The 16,939-nt window shown below is 41.7% G+C and overlaps 1 protein-coding gene and 1 long non-coding RNA gene across 2 annotated transcripts in view; one reads left to right on the top strand and one right to left on the bottom strand.

Moving 5' to 3' along the window:
• Window positions 1–16,939, bottom strand: part of Enpp1 (ectonucleotide pyrophosphatase/phosphodiesterase 1) — a 60,870-nt gene that overhangs the window by 33,988 nt on the left and 9,943 nt on the right. Inside the window, exons 2-3 of the mRNA XM_076928028.1 lie at window positions 1,480–1,552; window positions 91–207 (exon numbers count right to left, since the gene is read on the bottom strand). Coding sequence (XP_076784143.1) covers window positions 91–207; window positions 1,480–1,552 — 190 coding nt within the window. The remainder of the gene's footprint in view (window positions 1–90; window positions 208–1,479; window positions 1,553–16,939) is intronic.
• LOC143441000 (uncharacterized) lies at window positions 12,777–16,578 on the top strand. Its single transcript, XR_013108264.1, has 4 exons — window positions 12,777–12,972; window positions 13,195–13,343; window positions 13,526–13,742; window positions 16,447–16,578. It is a non-coding gene; the product is annotated as an uncharacterized LOC143441000 (long non-coding RNA).

The raw sequence follows: 16,939 nt of genomic DNA, 5'->3' as shown, positions 1-16,939 counted from the left end.
TGGGAGATCTTTTCCTGACACCCGTGACTCCGCCCCTTCCCGTGACTCCACCCCTCCCTATAACCCCGCCCCTTCTCCCGCCACACTTACTTGGTTCCACACAGGTCTCCTGGAAATCCAGACAGCAGTTCCCAAGGGTGACACAGGCAGCATCACAGCGACAGTTGCTGAATGTCCTTTCGAAGCAGCGGCCTTTGCAACTTTTTACTGAAAATTATGAATAAGTCAGGTACTGTCAATCACACAATTACAAAGCATGCACCAGCTAAGGCACACCTGAGTCAAGATGCCACCACCATGGAGTGTAATACATTTGTCACTTGGAAACCAGGCAATTTTACAAAGAGAAACTAGAGTGAGGAAACTCACTTCCCTAAACTATCTGAGGAAGGGGGCAGGGTGTGGTGCCACAGTAACTGCTGTCGCTTCATATGCATCTGCTAGCTACCCTGAACTCAGATTAAAATGGCTAATAGTTTCTTTGATGTGAGGTGAATTAGTTCATTTTATGAAGAAGTGCTTAAGTAATACAAAAGCACACCTTTTCATTTGCATTAAGCTTGAGTGTATTTAGGGTGTCCTAACCAGACAGGTAAAATAGGCATATTTCAAATAATCACTAAACATTTAGATGGGTAGTATTATAATAGCAGGATAATTGAACAGGACAAAAATATATTTAGTCTTGAAAACTGGATGACCAATATCCTACCATATGGGGTACAGGGGGAAACACTGCTGAAACAAAAGAATGACCACTGAAATTGCCTGTGGCTTGTTTTCATTATCTACATGGTGGTTTTTCAGTGTTGTGTAGAACCTGTTCTTGATACCAGAAAAACATAATTAGAAGTGTGATGATTTCATTACTACTTTGAAACTAGCATGGCAGAAATATCTAAAGTCCTCTTGAGATTCTGGTCCCTTAGGGATACTAACTGGTCTCCTAGCAACCTCCAGAGATGCTTTAGCAACTAACTCCTTGGGGCTTGGAGGAACCTCTGGCCATGTCTTCATGGGATTTTTGGTGGGAGGAATTGGGGTTTTTGTTTTTTGTTTTTGTTTGTTTGTTTGTTTGTTTGTTTGTTTTGTTTGGGTTTTTTGGTCAAAGATTCTATTCCACATTTTAATATAAAAATTTGTAAGCAAAAAAAAAAAAAAAAAAACACAAAAAACAAACAAACAAAAAACTTTGTATGGCCAAAATAAGATAGGACATCAGGAAGAATGCTTAAACCAGCATCAAACTTAAGAAATTGTCAACATCTGTGAAGTAGGCACAGGACTTGAAAGTTACAGTTATCTCAATCATACCATAATGCTGAATACACATGCACATATACATACAGATGTAAGTGTACACATATGCACATACAGAGAAACACACACAGACATATACACACAGAGAAGCACATAGGCACACATACCCATATATATCCATAGGTACACAGGCACAAAGAACCTCACAGCATTAATTACCTTCTCTGGAGCAGCTTGGTTTCAACCCAAATATACAACCAAGAATAGTTGTTAGCACACATACTGACAAAACCTGTAAGGAGAGAAAAGACCGTTAGAGTCTTCTAAAGTCCTCCTACTCCCCCAACTTCATCCTTTTCAGTGCTTCTAACTTTGCTAGTGAAGGTGTTTCCAGATGTGGCAGCTGATCACAGAAACAGGTTCACTTTTTGAACATTTCAAACCACACACTTGTGCTTTAAGTCGTGTTCTTGGAGTGTGATAAATGTCACTCAGCAACTTTCTAAATTATCCAAAGTTAACGCAATGAGGGAAACACTTGGCTCACACAAAGGAATTAGCCGGAAGAAAGTTGTAATCCTTAAAAGAAAAAAAAAATCTATTAAGAGACTTCACTTCTTATTGCCGTCTAGGAACACTCCAGGCCTCTTTTAAGTACGAACTCTCAAGCCTAAACCTATCACAGCACCTTCAGATGCACCATGCATGGTCACGGGGATGACCACTGGGCTGCAACATTGCCAGGAGCTGGCAGTGTGAGCTCCAGGGTAGAACATAAATTCTACACATCTGTTTATGCATCTATAAAAGTAGAAAGCTCAACTGTACCAATCTCTCAAGGTTCCTTCCAGGGTTTTTGTTTTCTCACCTTCTCCCTCCCCGTGATTCCTGCCTTTAAAATGAAGTAGACTGAGCTTGAAAGCCCTAAGGTCAATAACAAATTTGGAGGACCAGAAGACAAAGAGGAAAATAACCCACAAAGCAATCCCCTGCCCACCTTTTCAAGTTGGCATTGCCTTCAAAGCACCCTGAAATGTCAGCTCACAGGGCACTTAGGCATTCACAGAGAAAGGACTGTGCCCAAAAGTGCTATGTGACCAAGGGAAGAGTAAGAGCTACCTCTGGGACAGACTGGTATACAGAGGATACAGAGACAGAGAGAGAGAAAGAGAAAGAGAGAAAGAGAGAGAGAGAAAAAAACTATAGAGATGATACAGATATAGAGTCCAGTACTACTCCAGTTTCATGTATCCACTGATGTATTGTACATACTTACATATACTTGTATGTCATATATATATATATGACATATATATGACATACATATATATACATATATATGACATACATATATATATATGTATATATACATATATATGTACATACATATATGTGTGTATGTACATATATATATGTATATATATATATGTATGTGGAAGACTATATATATATATGTAAGCATATATATATATATATATAGTCTTCCACATACCTGGTATAACTATTAGCATATACATAAAAGTGGGGAATTATCAGAGGAAGACGTAAATAGTAACGCCCTAAGGACAAAAGAACAGAATAGAGTATCAGAAAAGGGTACTGACGGGATTCTCTGGAACTGTTTATATGGTGACATAAATGTGTGATGCTACAGAAAGGCAATCAGTGTGCAGCTATTCAAATCACCCAGATGTCTTTTGCCGTAAACTATCCACATAGAGGATAAGCTAGGAGAACTACTAATCTATATTTCACACACTGTAAGCACAAACACTAAGGCGGTGGAGAACTGAAGTCTGTCCTGTAGAGTCCATCTAAAGCAGCTTAGACTTATGTGCCTGCTCCCCTCCCCTCCTTTACATAACCTACAATACAAAATAAAGATTGTTTCTGTGCTGTGAAGACTGGTTTTCCTTCCTAAGTTCACACTGCTATCCCACTGTGACCCCTCACTAATGATTTTACTGTCACTTCTCCTGGGGCTCCCCATTCTTATGGGTACAACCACTCTCCTCATATACACCCATGCAGCAGTCTTCACACCATTCCCCGGCCTTCCTGTCTTCATCCATCAAACTGTGGTAAGGTCAACAGTCCCACACAAGCCACGCCCTCAAAAACACCATCTTTATTTTTGTTTGAATTTTAATTGCAGCACTATCATTTTTCTGCTCATTTCTGCACTTGCTTTATCAATCAGCTGCCTTTTCAATTACCCACTGTTATAGAATGTCACATAGGCATAACCCTGGTCGCCAAGGTAGCAACACAAACACACCATGCTGCCTATGAATGGACTGACTGACAGATGCCTGTTGACCAATCACTGACTCTGAAATACTTGATAGGACTGGTTACTGATGATCTGCTCACTACTGGGCTAGCAATAAAGTTAACCTGTAATTATTCAATGTTAGTATACCTAAATTTCAAACAATGTTGTTGGCAAGCCAGTGTTATCTAATTAAATCATGGCAAGTGAAATGGTAGGTATCAGAGAACCAGGAAAGCAGCACCGCCTATACAGTTAGAGGCAGGCAAAGATTATCTGAGCGCAGTTACTTCAAAACTGTTTGTACTTGAAACAAAAAAGAACAGAACAGAAAAACTGGTTCAAAAAGTCACGTTCTCTTCTCTACCGTGGAAGCATCTCCAGAAGCTAGCCTCAGAGAAGACTGACAAAACTTAAAAAAAAAAAAAAAAAAAAAAGTAAAAGACCTAACATATACCAAGAGCCTGGTTGGTTGGAAGCGGAAACAGCTCAAGGCTGGTCAAGCAGGGAGCACTACCGGGAGTACCGGGAATGAGGGAGTCACGGCAGAGCTCTGGTGTGACGAACCGGATGCAGACTGCACCATGGGGAAGGGTGGCAGTAACGTCAGAGATGGGGGCGACCAAGTGATTGGGAACCCTCAGGTTCAGCCAGCAAACCTTGACCTATCCAGATCACAATGGACCTAAAGTCTAGGCATGGGGTGGGAGACTGGCTGAAAACTTGGCACAGCCTGGGAACTGGGAAGAAAGAATCAACAACACAGAAACAGAGACTTGGGAGTCAAGGCGTGGGTGGAATAGCTAAATAGGATCAAGCTGACTTGAACACTTGTGTGGGAGAAATGGAGGGAAAAGAACAGAGTGAAAAGAGTTGATTTTCAACAGCCATTTAAACTGTGCCCATTGGCTTAACCATTTTACACGTAACTGTGTATACGTGACACCCTGCCCGCTTATTAACTACCAGAAAGCACACAATTCTCTTTTCATAATTAGCTCTTCACTGTCAAAAATTAAGTTCCTTGTAATTACATTTTATAATATAATGTGTAACAGAATTAAAACATGTACGCATAACAACAAAATGTTCTTCATGTATCCTTATATCTACAAAAAACAACAACAACAAAAAACAACAACAACAAAAAAAAAAAAAAAAAAAAAAAAAAAAAAACGAAATTTGCAGTGCCTGCTATTCTATTGTAGCACACTTAGTTGAGATCATTTTAGTGGAAAATTTCCCTGGAACATTTTCAGAACTGTAAACTTGGGCTCAGTTTTTCTTCTTAATGTAGATTAATCTGAGGTCAAAGTCCAGCTGGCATTTATGTTAATGTTCTTTATTATGTATATGAATGTGCCACCTGTGTGTATGTATATGCACCCTGTTGCCCACAGGGACCAGAAGATGACAGCAGATCCCTGAAGTTCCAAACAGTTGTGAGGATCATGTGCATGCTGGGAACTGTACCAGGGTTCACCTCTCTAACCCCTCAACAAACTCTGTTCATCTCTGAAACAATTCAGACACTTTTATATATTGGTATTTTCCATTCATAATCTGAATAATTCAATTTATATTTTGATAGTTTCTTGAAAATTATCAAAAAAAAAAATCCTGGAAATCTGAGACTCATGAAGTAAAAAACGAAGCCGTTGAAATGTTTTGCCTCTATGTCAAAGGATATTTATTTTTTTAGCTCCCTGCCTGTTTAATAAGAGTCCTTAACTAACTCATTAGGTTTTTCTTTGACATTAAGCAAAAAACCAGACATTTTCACAAACCTCATTTTTCTCACAGATTCCTTCAAACATAATAGCATTAATTTTATATTACATTTACCTATAATTGTGTGTGTGTATGTGTGTGTGTGTGTGTGTGTGTGTACATGCTCCCACATGGAAGTCAGTTCTTAACTTCCATAAGTGGGTAGTGAGGATTGAACCCAGCTCTTTAAGCTAAGTAGCAAGCACCTGTTCCCACTGGGCTATCTTGCCAGCTCCCATTAACATTATTTTAATTTTCATTATTTTTTTTAATCAAGTATTCACCAAGATGTGAATGCCTACTTGTGTGTACTCCCTGCACCGATGGCCAGGACAGCAATGGAAGCAACTCTGAGCCTATGAAGACATAAAATGTGAGGCAGGGGACATTAAAATAAATTAACACAACAGAATTTCACAAGAGCTACAGTAGAAAACACGCAAAAGATGCTAACATACTGGTAGCCCTATGGAGAGCCAAAAGGAGAGAGAACGAGGCCACAAAAAGATATTGGAGGGAAAAGTGATTTCCTTCTCTATCAGTGAATAAGTGCTTACCTGTCTGCAGTGTGTAACAAAACGAGCTTCAACGAGAAGCACAAACACAAAGCAAACAGAAGACATTGTGGTGAAAGCCTTCATTTCAGAGCAACCGCCTAGCAAGAACAACTCCAAGAACAACTCCAGAAGGAGCCTTCCATCAACTAGCAAGAAGCAACAGTTAACCAACAGAAACACAGCATGTGCTACAGGATCTTCAAAAGCCCCATACAGGTATAGAATCTGAGAAAATAACAATAACGCCTGTCACTTCCACAGCCCATCCTAGTGTTTTCTAGACTTTTATATTAAGTCACTTAATCCTCCCAAGAGCATTCTCAGAGTGATTGTGATGACTGCACTAAACTGAAGTACGGAAAAATGAATAATTCATCAAGGGTATTGGAGTTTAATGGAAAAATGGCAAGACAGAAACTCAGTATGAAGTGGGACACAGGGGTTATGGAAGAGACCTGAACGGTGGAGAGAACTTGAAGCCTTTAGCTGTGGAAGTAACACAGATGGATTGTTCTAGAAACTTCTAGAAAAGTCTTTCAGCAGCATCCTGGAAGGCTGTGGTATAAGTCTGCATGGTCTCATACCAAGATGAAGTCTTGGCTTGTCTGCTTCACTTTGGAAGGGCACTGCTCTTTGCTCTTCTGGACCAGAGTCTCCTCCTCCTTAGGTTACGGGAACCCAGACCTCAGACCTGGGTTTGTTTATTTGCCTGTCTCTGACTGACTGTGAGCTCCAGGCAGCTATAGACATATTTATTTCCTTCTGTGCTTTCCACATTTAACAAGGCACCTTGCACAAATTAAACCCTCAAGCTAAAAAACCAGCAAGCAGTGCCTGAATTAAAACACAATTTGAGGAAAGAAGCAGAAATTGCCCTTTTCTCACATTTGACTTGACCCAGTTGGTCCATTTGTTAAGGGTCTTTATGCCCAGCCCATAAAGGGATACCAACAATAAATACATGGGGAAAAAATCCAAAATGGGCAACTGTTGTATTTGCCACCCAAGCGTAACAGGCAAGAAAGGATGCTGATGTTTTATGAAAATGGATCAAGGGGATGCATTGCCTCTGAGACCTCTAACCTTAGGCCAATCTGCAAGAGAAATTAAAAAACAAAATGAAACCAACCCTGCAAGAAGTCATGCCTCAGCAGCACTTTAGTCTTCCAGGACTCCTCTGCTGGGTATGGCAACTAGAGGAAAGTAAACCCAACTTCCACAGGACATGCAAAGGCTAATGTTTTATTGGAGATCTTCTAAATATTGTAAGGTTCAAGCATATACTATAATCTTCCTCTGGAGCTCTATCCAGGCAAGTGTTGATGCCCTTGGTGTCTGTTACCCACCCGTGGGCATCTCTCTTCCACTGTTTGACTTATCAGTAGATCCTCCCGAGCTAGAGTGGAATTGTATGTTAAGGTACTCGTGTTACTGGAAATGGGAGAGAAAGGCCACAGCCCGAACAGGCACATCACCTAGGCAAACCTCATGCTTGGATCTCCCTCAAACACTAACACTGAAAAAGCACACACCTGCCTGGCAAAAAGAGCCCCAGCTTCAGACAGGATGGTTTAAAGCCAATTTACTGAACCAGCACTTCCCTGAACAACATGTTCCACTATGCAGTGCTAGAGACAGACCAGAGAACAGAACCAAGCCAGTGCCTCCTAGGGCATACATTATGGCAACTTCTAGAAAACTGACAGCCATGAAGCCTGAGAACACTTCATAGGATCACTGGGACTTCTGGCTTCTGTTTTGTTTTATTTTTCTACCTATGAAAGGACCAAGCCTTGAACATAACACACAAGAAGTTCCCAAATATGCCTGGGGTTAGAGGTAAATCAGTTTCCATGGAGAGCATCCAAGATGCTGAGAGAACCAGGCCACCCAGAGAGTCTTCCAAGAGAACAGTCTATCACGCTGTTATGAACATTGAACAAAGTAGAGTTGGTTGACATCCTTTCTAATTCCTGTATCAATCAATCAATCAATCAATCAATCATCAGTAGTCACACACCTTCTCAAAAGGACAAAAGAGGCAAGAAAGGAGATGGGGGAAAATTCTGTGATGAAAGCACAAAACAAACTCTTAAGTTATTCAGTAGAAGCACTTTAGATTGTTCTTATGTGTCACTCATTGAGACTTGAAACTTTTCCTAAGGGGAAAGAAAGATAATGGCAGATGTCTTCAACTTTCCCAAGTTCACCCTTCATGAATGAAGATCATTGAAACAAAGCCTGCAGCTAATGGAAACCTGACAACAGAAAATCCCGTGCAAGCATTTGTTTACTAACTAAACACAGACAGTTGGCTGGACTTGTCTTGTAGACAGAGCTCTATCAGATTATAAACTGCAATTAAGATTCAAAAGAGGGTGTTGGTACCTTGGGTACTTAAGCCAACACCTACATATTATGTCTTTGCTTTTTGATGAACTACTCTGGTAAATTTGCACTTGGAGAAAGGACTCAGAGCCTTCCATTCAGAAAGCAGGGGAGTTGCAAATTATAATTTTAAAAAGATTTGAAAAGGATCCGTTAAAAGGAAATAACAAATTTAAAGGCTAGCCTTTAAAAATTAGAAAAGGAATAATACAAATTAAACTATAAGAATATTCTTTAAATTACAGCCAGATCTTGTTAACGGAGCTCGGAACTGTGGGCAGTCAGTCACAAAGACCTCTACAGATGCCAAACCTCTACTAAGCTGAATTAAGACACAAACTACGTTTAGGATGTGATGATTCTGAGCGGCGTGCACCTCTCCTCCTCCCTGATAAAATACAGCACTATCTATGAACCTACTTCTCCCCGACAACTTAATCTCTTATGTCTTGTAAGGGAGAGGGCTCTCCCTTGAACATGGACCACTAGAATTAACTATGAGGCCTCCAGCATCAGCCCTGACACAGAAGAGGAAGGTCACTGGGAGCTCACCTTTGTCATGTCCTTCAAATGAGATATCTGTGGGGAAGATCTGCAGAGAACCAAGTTATCTACTCTCCGCTTGTGTTCAATCACAATTTGTGTTTAATAAGTACCAAGTATCTTCAAAGAGGAGAATAAGTACTGTCTGCAGCCTCCACCTCAGTGAGCAAAGGCTCCTCCAGTCTCTCCCTGTGTGCTCCCACAGACTATTTCTCTCTGAAGTTAAAGGCTCAAGAAGAAAATGTCCATCTGATAGCGTAAAGTAATGTCTTGGTTCAGCTTTGATGTCACCCCTCCATGACTCTTATGCCTTCACTGAAGCCTGAGGCACAAGCATCAAGGCACTCTGTCAGTGGCAGGAAACCCACAAAAGCAAAGCAGGATCAGTCTTCAAAAGGCTAGAAGATACAACTCAGACGCAGCCTCCCACAGGAGAATTTCAGTTTATGCTCTCAAGGGTGGGTGCCCTGGATCAATCATGGAGTCAGTAAATATCACCAGAGTGTTCTTGCTCTGATATTTTAACTGTCTTTTGTCTTTGATAGAACTTTTTGTATAACAAAATATTCTTCTGTGTGACCTTCCTTTACATAGTCTATTTATTTCTGATCCTGAAGAAAAGTTACCTATTCAAAAGAGAGATTTGGGGCTGGCCAGATGGCTCGGCGGTAAAGGCACTTCCCAGCAAGCTTGATAACCCAAATTCAATCCTCTGAAGCCACAAAGTAATGAAAAGAACTGACTTCCACAAGCTGTACTCTGACTGCCATGCACAAGCTGCAGCAGGTTAGTGTCACCTATAAATAAATAAATAAATAAATAAATAAATTTAACGTTTTTTTTTAACACAGTGAGCTTGAGGGGAGGTGTCCAGTAGAAGGAATGCCTTATAAAAAATAAAATAGTAGATGAAGAAAATATTAAAAGATGTAAAATGAGACACTAAAGAGATGACTTAGTAGCTGAGCGTGCTCACCCAGGACCTAAGTTCATAAAGAAATCACGTGACCTTCTTTTGCCTGATACTGGACAAGAGACTCCTCATTCCTACCCTGGAGGAAAGCATCTCATTCCTACTTTGAAGGAAGAAATGTGTTAAAAGAAGCCAGGCTTGCTGGGCGTTCACATTCAGTGCATTATCAGTAGATGTTCCCGTATGGATTACCTCATACCTGCCTATAATTTCAGCTCCCAGAAACCCAACACCTTCTACCGGCCTCCAAAGGAACCCCATGTACATACCAACATGCACACACATAAATAAAAATTAAAATGACATATCTTTAAAGATATAAAGTGAAATTACTGAAATGAAGTGTCTCCAAATTGTTTTAAAATGGGGACAGGGGACAACAAAACCCAGAAATAGGATAGTAAGTATTCTCTTTCATTTAAGGTAAAAATCTAGGACCAGTGAGGCAGCTTGGTGATAGAGGAGCTGGCCCAAGCCTGAGACCTTGAGTGTGACCCTCAGACCCACGTGGTGGAGAGAGAACTGACTCTCAGAAGTTATCCCCTACCCCTTATGTATACACAAATGTTAATTTTCTAAAAAATTAAAAGCTGTAAACCAATATTATTAACAAGCATTGAAAAGACTGATAACTGGAAATCTTCGGCAAAGATGAACGACGGGTGTCTTCATCACATCTTCTCAAATGCTTCAGTTCATTTGATGGTCACTTAGGTGACTCTAAACTCAAAATGGAACATCTTTTACCCTATGAGTCCAATGCTACTAATTTACCTGATACATAAACACACAAATATATGCACATACAGACATTTATTGGAGCAAAATGATAACAGCAAAAACCTGCCAACAATGTGTGATATTAAATGTATCCACATTCATACTTACTTCAGCCTTTATTAATTATTTCTGTCCTACAAGCCTTCAGAAACTAGCATTTCTCTTCCCCAGAGCAGGTCACTGAAACACTAATCTTTCTTTCTGGTAACTAGCCATAAGGAAATCATGTGAGCCTCCTTTGCTGGATACTAGACAATAAAACACAAGGAGTGTCTTACCTACCCTGGAGTAAGGACATCTCGTTCACACTTTGAAGACAGGAATGCTACAGAAAGAGACAAGAGAGTTGCAGCAAGCCTTGCTGGACATCCACTTCAGTGTGTTATCAGTAGATGCTTCCCTTTTTGTCAGAGTTCAACAAGGCTGTCCATACCTCAATCATATATGAAGGGAAGTCTCCATAAAACTCAGAAAGACAATGTCCACAGAGCTTCTAAGACAGAGACTGGAAGAATCCTTACTTCCAGCCAGCCATCAGAAGCACAGGTAAAAAGAACGTGAGGCTTATGACAGGTAAACTGGAATAGGCACAGGTAGGGAGGAGTGTGGGGTGACTGGGGTATGAGAGGCAGGTAGGAGGGTGGGAGTGAGATGAACCAGAGTGCATTATGAAATGGCCAAAAGACAAATGCAATAAATAATGAGGAAGACTCCATAGAAACAGAGAGAAAGTCAAATAAATTTCAGTTATTTATCTTTCTTTTTACTAGCAACAGTATAAAGGCGATCGAGCAACCTTTAACCTTTGAGAAAGACCCAGGAGTTGCACAATCGCAACAATACTGGCAACTTAAGGACAGATTTTACCAACAGGTAATGGATATGTGGGTTTATAATTAGGGAGGGATGACAGTTTTCCAACCATAATAACTTTTAACATGTTTGTTATGACTTCACTCAATTTAATTACACGTGTTTATGTGAGTAAAGAATCTCAGAAGCATATTTATAAGAACATTTATGCTTAACCCTTTCAATTGTGAGGTGAAGAACAATAAAGGGTTAGAAAAAAAAGAACTTTGGGTCTGAGGCTTAGTAGCAAACTGTTTACCTAGCGTGTACAAGGCCCAGGGTTTGATCCCCACATTACACAAACAAAACCTCTATGATATCACAATGCATAGTTGCTGTCCAATAGAAATTTTAAGACAACAGAAATGTTCTATACACCTGTAAATCTCATTGTTGTAGTAAAACTTAGTACTGCACATTGGAAATGTGGCTCAGGTAATAATTTTTTTACTGTATTTAATATTATTTCATTAGAATGTTAATACAATAACTACTTGTGCCCACCCCATGGGGTAGAAGTCACAAAGTGTCCCAGAAATAGAAATAAGACAGCATATCTTGCTATACCCACTCTCCATTCTATTCCTATCACTAATGCTAACTAAAACGATCTTTTAAAATGTAAATCAGACCTTATCTTGTTGTTAATACCAAGAGAAGAAAACAAAACCAAACAACCATCAGAATAATACTTCAGTACTTTCCAGTCACTCGGAAAAACCCAAACCCTTCAGATGGACTGCAAGACTTTGCCAGGAACTGACCTTTGGACCTACCACATTTACACACACACATGCAAGAGAGGGGGGTGGGGAAGGAAAGAGAGACGTCTCAAACAGGCGTTCTGCACAGCAGACATGGCAGGGCTGAGACGGGGACACATGCTCCTCTTTCCCAGGGCCTCTGTAAAGGCTGCAGCCTCCTCTTAGTTCCCTGCCTCCTCATTCCAAGACCACAATCTTCTTATTTTCCACCCTCTGCCCTGGGCAGCATTTCCCACAACTGCCACTTGATAACTCCCGTAGGTGAACCTAGGACAGCTACGTAGGCCCCCGGGTGTAGACTATGAGAACAAAGCTCGTATCTTCCAGGTGACTGTGTACCACCAGAGTCCAGCCAGTCACACAGCAGTGCTACCCGAGAAGCTCCAACTTCTCAGTGAATAAATCACAAAGCACAGCAGGAACAGTAAACACTAATTCTGCATCTGGAGTTTATCAGGTTAAAGGTGGCAACTGTTATCCCTTTTCATATAAAAAACTAAGACACAGGAAAGTTGGGGTCCTGCCCAGAACACACAGCAGTTGTTGGCAGAGGTAAAGTCAACACCCCAGGATTCTGGTTCCAAAGTCTGTCCCCTAACCACTAAGTGCTGTGGCCTCCACATGACTTAATAGCAGTGGAATGCTTTAGGGACACGGGAGATAGGCCAGAGAGCAGCAAAGAGATATTTCACATGAGAAGTTACACTGAGGTACATCCCAGGGAGCCTGGTGTTGACTGAAGACAGAAGATGGAAAGATCACTCGCAGGAGACAGAATATAACCAGCGTGTGTAAAGTGCCTTGAAGCATGAGGTGAGACAGGCTGACTCTATGACAAATTTCAGATTGGCAGTTCGGGAGACCAGATCTAAATCGCAGTTCATGGCATATGGGCTATTTGCCAGTAATGATCTTTACAATTGGAAGTTACAGATGCCCCCATTTTTAGAGAGACCATCAGCTCTCACAGGTCTTCTAGATTCAGTCATGCTCACTCACCTGCCCACCTGGGCTGACTCTGAGGAATTGTTCCAGGTCCTCTTCACAACAGAGGAGAGAGAGGATCATGGGAGTCACCCAGAAATTGGTTCCAGGAGCAAATGGGCTGCCCACTCAAGTCCAGGATGCTATCAGTGCAGCCTTTCCTTTGACTTTACCCAACTGGAATTTTAACACAGCTGAAGGTAAGGAGAGGCTCCAGGTCTACCACCAGACTCTGATGGGAGAGGGGTGGTCCAAGAGACCGCCAAATGGCCCACAAATTTATCTAAGGTGAGCCACGTGATACAGGAAAAGAATGAGAGTCCAGGGAATATTTTTAAAAGGCTTTTTGAAGCCTATAGGACCAACACTCCTTTTGACCCAGAAGCCAGAGAGCACCGGTCAGCCATGAACATGGCTTTTGTTAACCAAGCAGCCCCTAACATCCATTGGAAGCTTCAGCACCCAAAAGTCAGCCTATTTTGCCTCTGGATGGCAAGATTTGGAAAGAGGCTTCAAGGGACAACTGACTTGGACATACCTGCCTCAAGGATTCAAGAACTCACCCTCCATCTTTGACGAGGCACTGCATCAGGACGTGGGTGAGTACTACCAAATAACTATACTCCAGTATGCAGATGACATCCTGAGTGGGGTGGGGACGACTTGGAAATATGCCAGGAGGCCAAAGGAGACCTGCTACAGGAGCTGAGTCAACTTGGCTACCAAGTGTCTGCTAAGAAGGCCCAGCTTTGTCAACTTGAGGTCAGCTATCTGGGGTACATATTCAAGGGGGTCTAGCCAACACATGCTGTCAGACAGCCTGGAAGCAAACCATCCTTAGCATCCCAGTGCCATCAACCCAAAGGCAAGTATGGGAATTTCTGAAGGAGGCCTTGACCAAATTAACTCTTGAAACCAGCATCCTTCCTACCTTATGCCTTATATAATGCTAGGAACACTCCCTATACTTTAAGTCCTCACCCCCCCCTTTGAGATCCTATATGGGAAGCCCCCTCCTATGCTGCTTAACCTCCAGTCTTATATCTTAGCTGAATATGCCCAATATAAAATTTTTTTAATCCTTGGAAGCCCTCCATAGGGTCTAGAAGAAACTGTGGCCTGACATCCGCCAGGTTTATGAGTCTGCTCCTTCACCTAACACCTGTTGCTTTGAAACCAGGTAACAAAGTCTGGTTTAAGAGACACAACCACAAGACTCTGGAACCTCACTGGACAGGACCTCACTCTGTGATCCTGACCATGCTGATGGCTGTTAAGATAGTTGGAATCAGGATGTGGATATAACACTCCCAAGTTAATGCTGCAGTGGTGGATAAACTGGGAACCCCTTTCTATCTGGGTACCCCAAGAGGTGATAGGACAACCTCGTCGTCAGGTTCACAATGGCTGACAAGAGGCCAACTGGACACTAGTTCTTAACTCCTCTCACACTAGACTTAATACAGAACTGTTGGTTACTAGACAGGGATTCTGCATTGGATACGAGGTACCCTCAGCCTACTCCCACCTCTGCAACCATGCTGTAACCCCTACCATTGCAGGATACATGCTGCTCCCCCCCCCCGAGAACACTTGGTGAACCTGTACCTCAGGGCTTACCTTATGCATTTATGGACTAGTTGTAATTACAACTGATGATTTTTGTGTTCTAGTACAGCTTGTGCCTATAGTGACTTATTACTCTGAGGAAGATGTCATCAACCAGCTAGCACCTCCAAACAATTAGATAAAAAGGGTGGCCATTTCTGCTGTGTTACTAGGTAACAAGTCTTCTTGGCATAGGACTGGCCAGAGCTGCTAGTGTAGGGGCCCCGACACAAATACTCTAAGATAAAAATTATAAAGCCTATGGATGGTGATAGAGGCAGGTATATAAGAAATAGAAAAGTCCATCACGGCCCTGCAGGATTCCCTATCCTCCCTGGCAGAAATAGTCTTACAGAGGAGAAGAGGCCTAGGTTTGCTGTTCCTACAGCAGGGAGGACTGTGCAGCCTTAGGTGAGAAATGCTGCTTCTATATTGACCACTCAGAGGTGGTCAAAGAATCCATGGCTTTAGTCAGAAAGAGACTACAAGACAAAAGAATAGAAAGAGAACAGACTCAAGGATGATGTGAGTTCCTCTTCAACTGGTCTCCTTAGTTGACCATCATTGTCTCTGCCCTGACCAGACCTCTTATCCTATGGATATTAGCCTCGACTTATGGTCCCTGTTTGTTAAAGAACAGATTTCCACTGTTCAGTTGATGATTCTCAAACAATATCAACCCATAAAAACATCTCAAGGATTCAACATGACCCATTACTGAATAAGGGAATGAGACAGGCTGACTTTATGACAGGCTTTAGGAGACTAGGCCTAAATCTCTGTTTTCAAGAACTTGGCGAGTCAGTTATTGAAAAAAAAAAAAAAAAAAAACCCAGACCTCAGGCAGCCAGTCAGAAGCTGCACCACCACCTGGCCTCAGGTAAGAGCAGTGGGCCAGCAATAGTTTCCAGACTTCTCCAGCAACAATTTTATGGCCCCCCATTCCCCAGCAATGTTTCTGAAATGTCCCTAGATATAGAATCAACATATTAAGAAAAAGGTCACTTACCCTCTCCCCAGAACTCCCCTAATGTTTTAAATTGGGCCTGTGAGTTCACTTAGGCACCTACATCTTAGTAGACGGTAGACCCCAGAATGCTGGACTTCTGCAGAATAAAACGATCTTTGCTTTTGCATACTATTTGGGTACAGGGTATCATTCTTTGGTGAATTGTGGACCCTTACAGCAAGCATGTGAGACATGGTGCTATATGCCTGTAGTCCTGGGTGTGAAGGGGTGGAGACAGGCAGAAATTCTTGGGTTCCAGTGAAGGACCTTCAGCAAGATGGCTCCAGTGGTAGGTGCTGGCTGTATAGACTGATGACCTAGGTTCCACCCTGGTACCCACATGGTGGAAGGAGAGAAGAGACTCCAGGAAGTTATCCTCTGACCCCCACATGTGTGCAGTGATATACACATACATGAAGGAAAACACACAGAAGGAAACAAGCAAACCTTATAAAACCATTCTTAGGAAGGTGACTAGCTCCTGAATAATGATATGAAAACTGATCTCTGACCTCTATTTGCATATACACACATTCACTGCACAGATGGATGGATAATACATGAATAGATTGCTGGATAGATTGATTCATAGATTGATAGATAGAGATGATGGATGAAGAGAAAGAGATAATGTGGTGGTTTGAATATGCTTGGCCCTATTACGAAGTGTGGCCTTGTTGGAGTAGGTGTGACTTTGTTGGAGGAAGTGTGTCACTGTGGAAGTGAGCTTTAAGAATCTCCTCCTCACTGCCTAGAAGTCAGTCTTCCCCCAGAGGCCTTCAGATCAAGATGTAGAACTCTCAGCTCCTCCTGCATCATACCTGCTTGGATATTGCCATGCTCCCACCTTGATGATAATGGACTGAATCTCTGAACCTGTAAGCCAGCCCCAATTAAATGTTGTCTTTTATAAGAGTTGCCTTTGGTCATAGTCTCTCTTCACAGCAATGAAAAAAATCCTAAGACAGACAGACAGACAGACATAATGGGGAAAATCTAGCTGAAACATTTGGGAAAGACATCTTGACAACTTCTTTGATTCTCTAACTGACAGAGTCTAAAGAGAAAAGATATCCAATAACAAATATCGAATAACAAATAACATTTACTCTACATGATCCCTTCATTTTGTTTGAACCATTGCAGAAAAACAAGCGATGCTTTTTTTTTCTGTTTCCA

This window comes from Arvicanthis niloticus, chromosome 30 (genome assembly GCF_011762505.2).
Source record: "Arvicanthis niloticus isolate mArvNil1 chromosome 30, mArvNil1.pat.X, whole genome shotgun sequence".
NCBI lineage: Eukaryota > Metazoa > Chordata > Mammalia > Rodentia > Muridae > Arvicanthis > Arvicanthis niloticus.
This window is presented reverse-complemented; position numbering and strand designations above follow the sequence as displayed.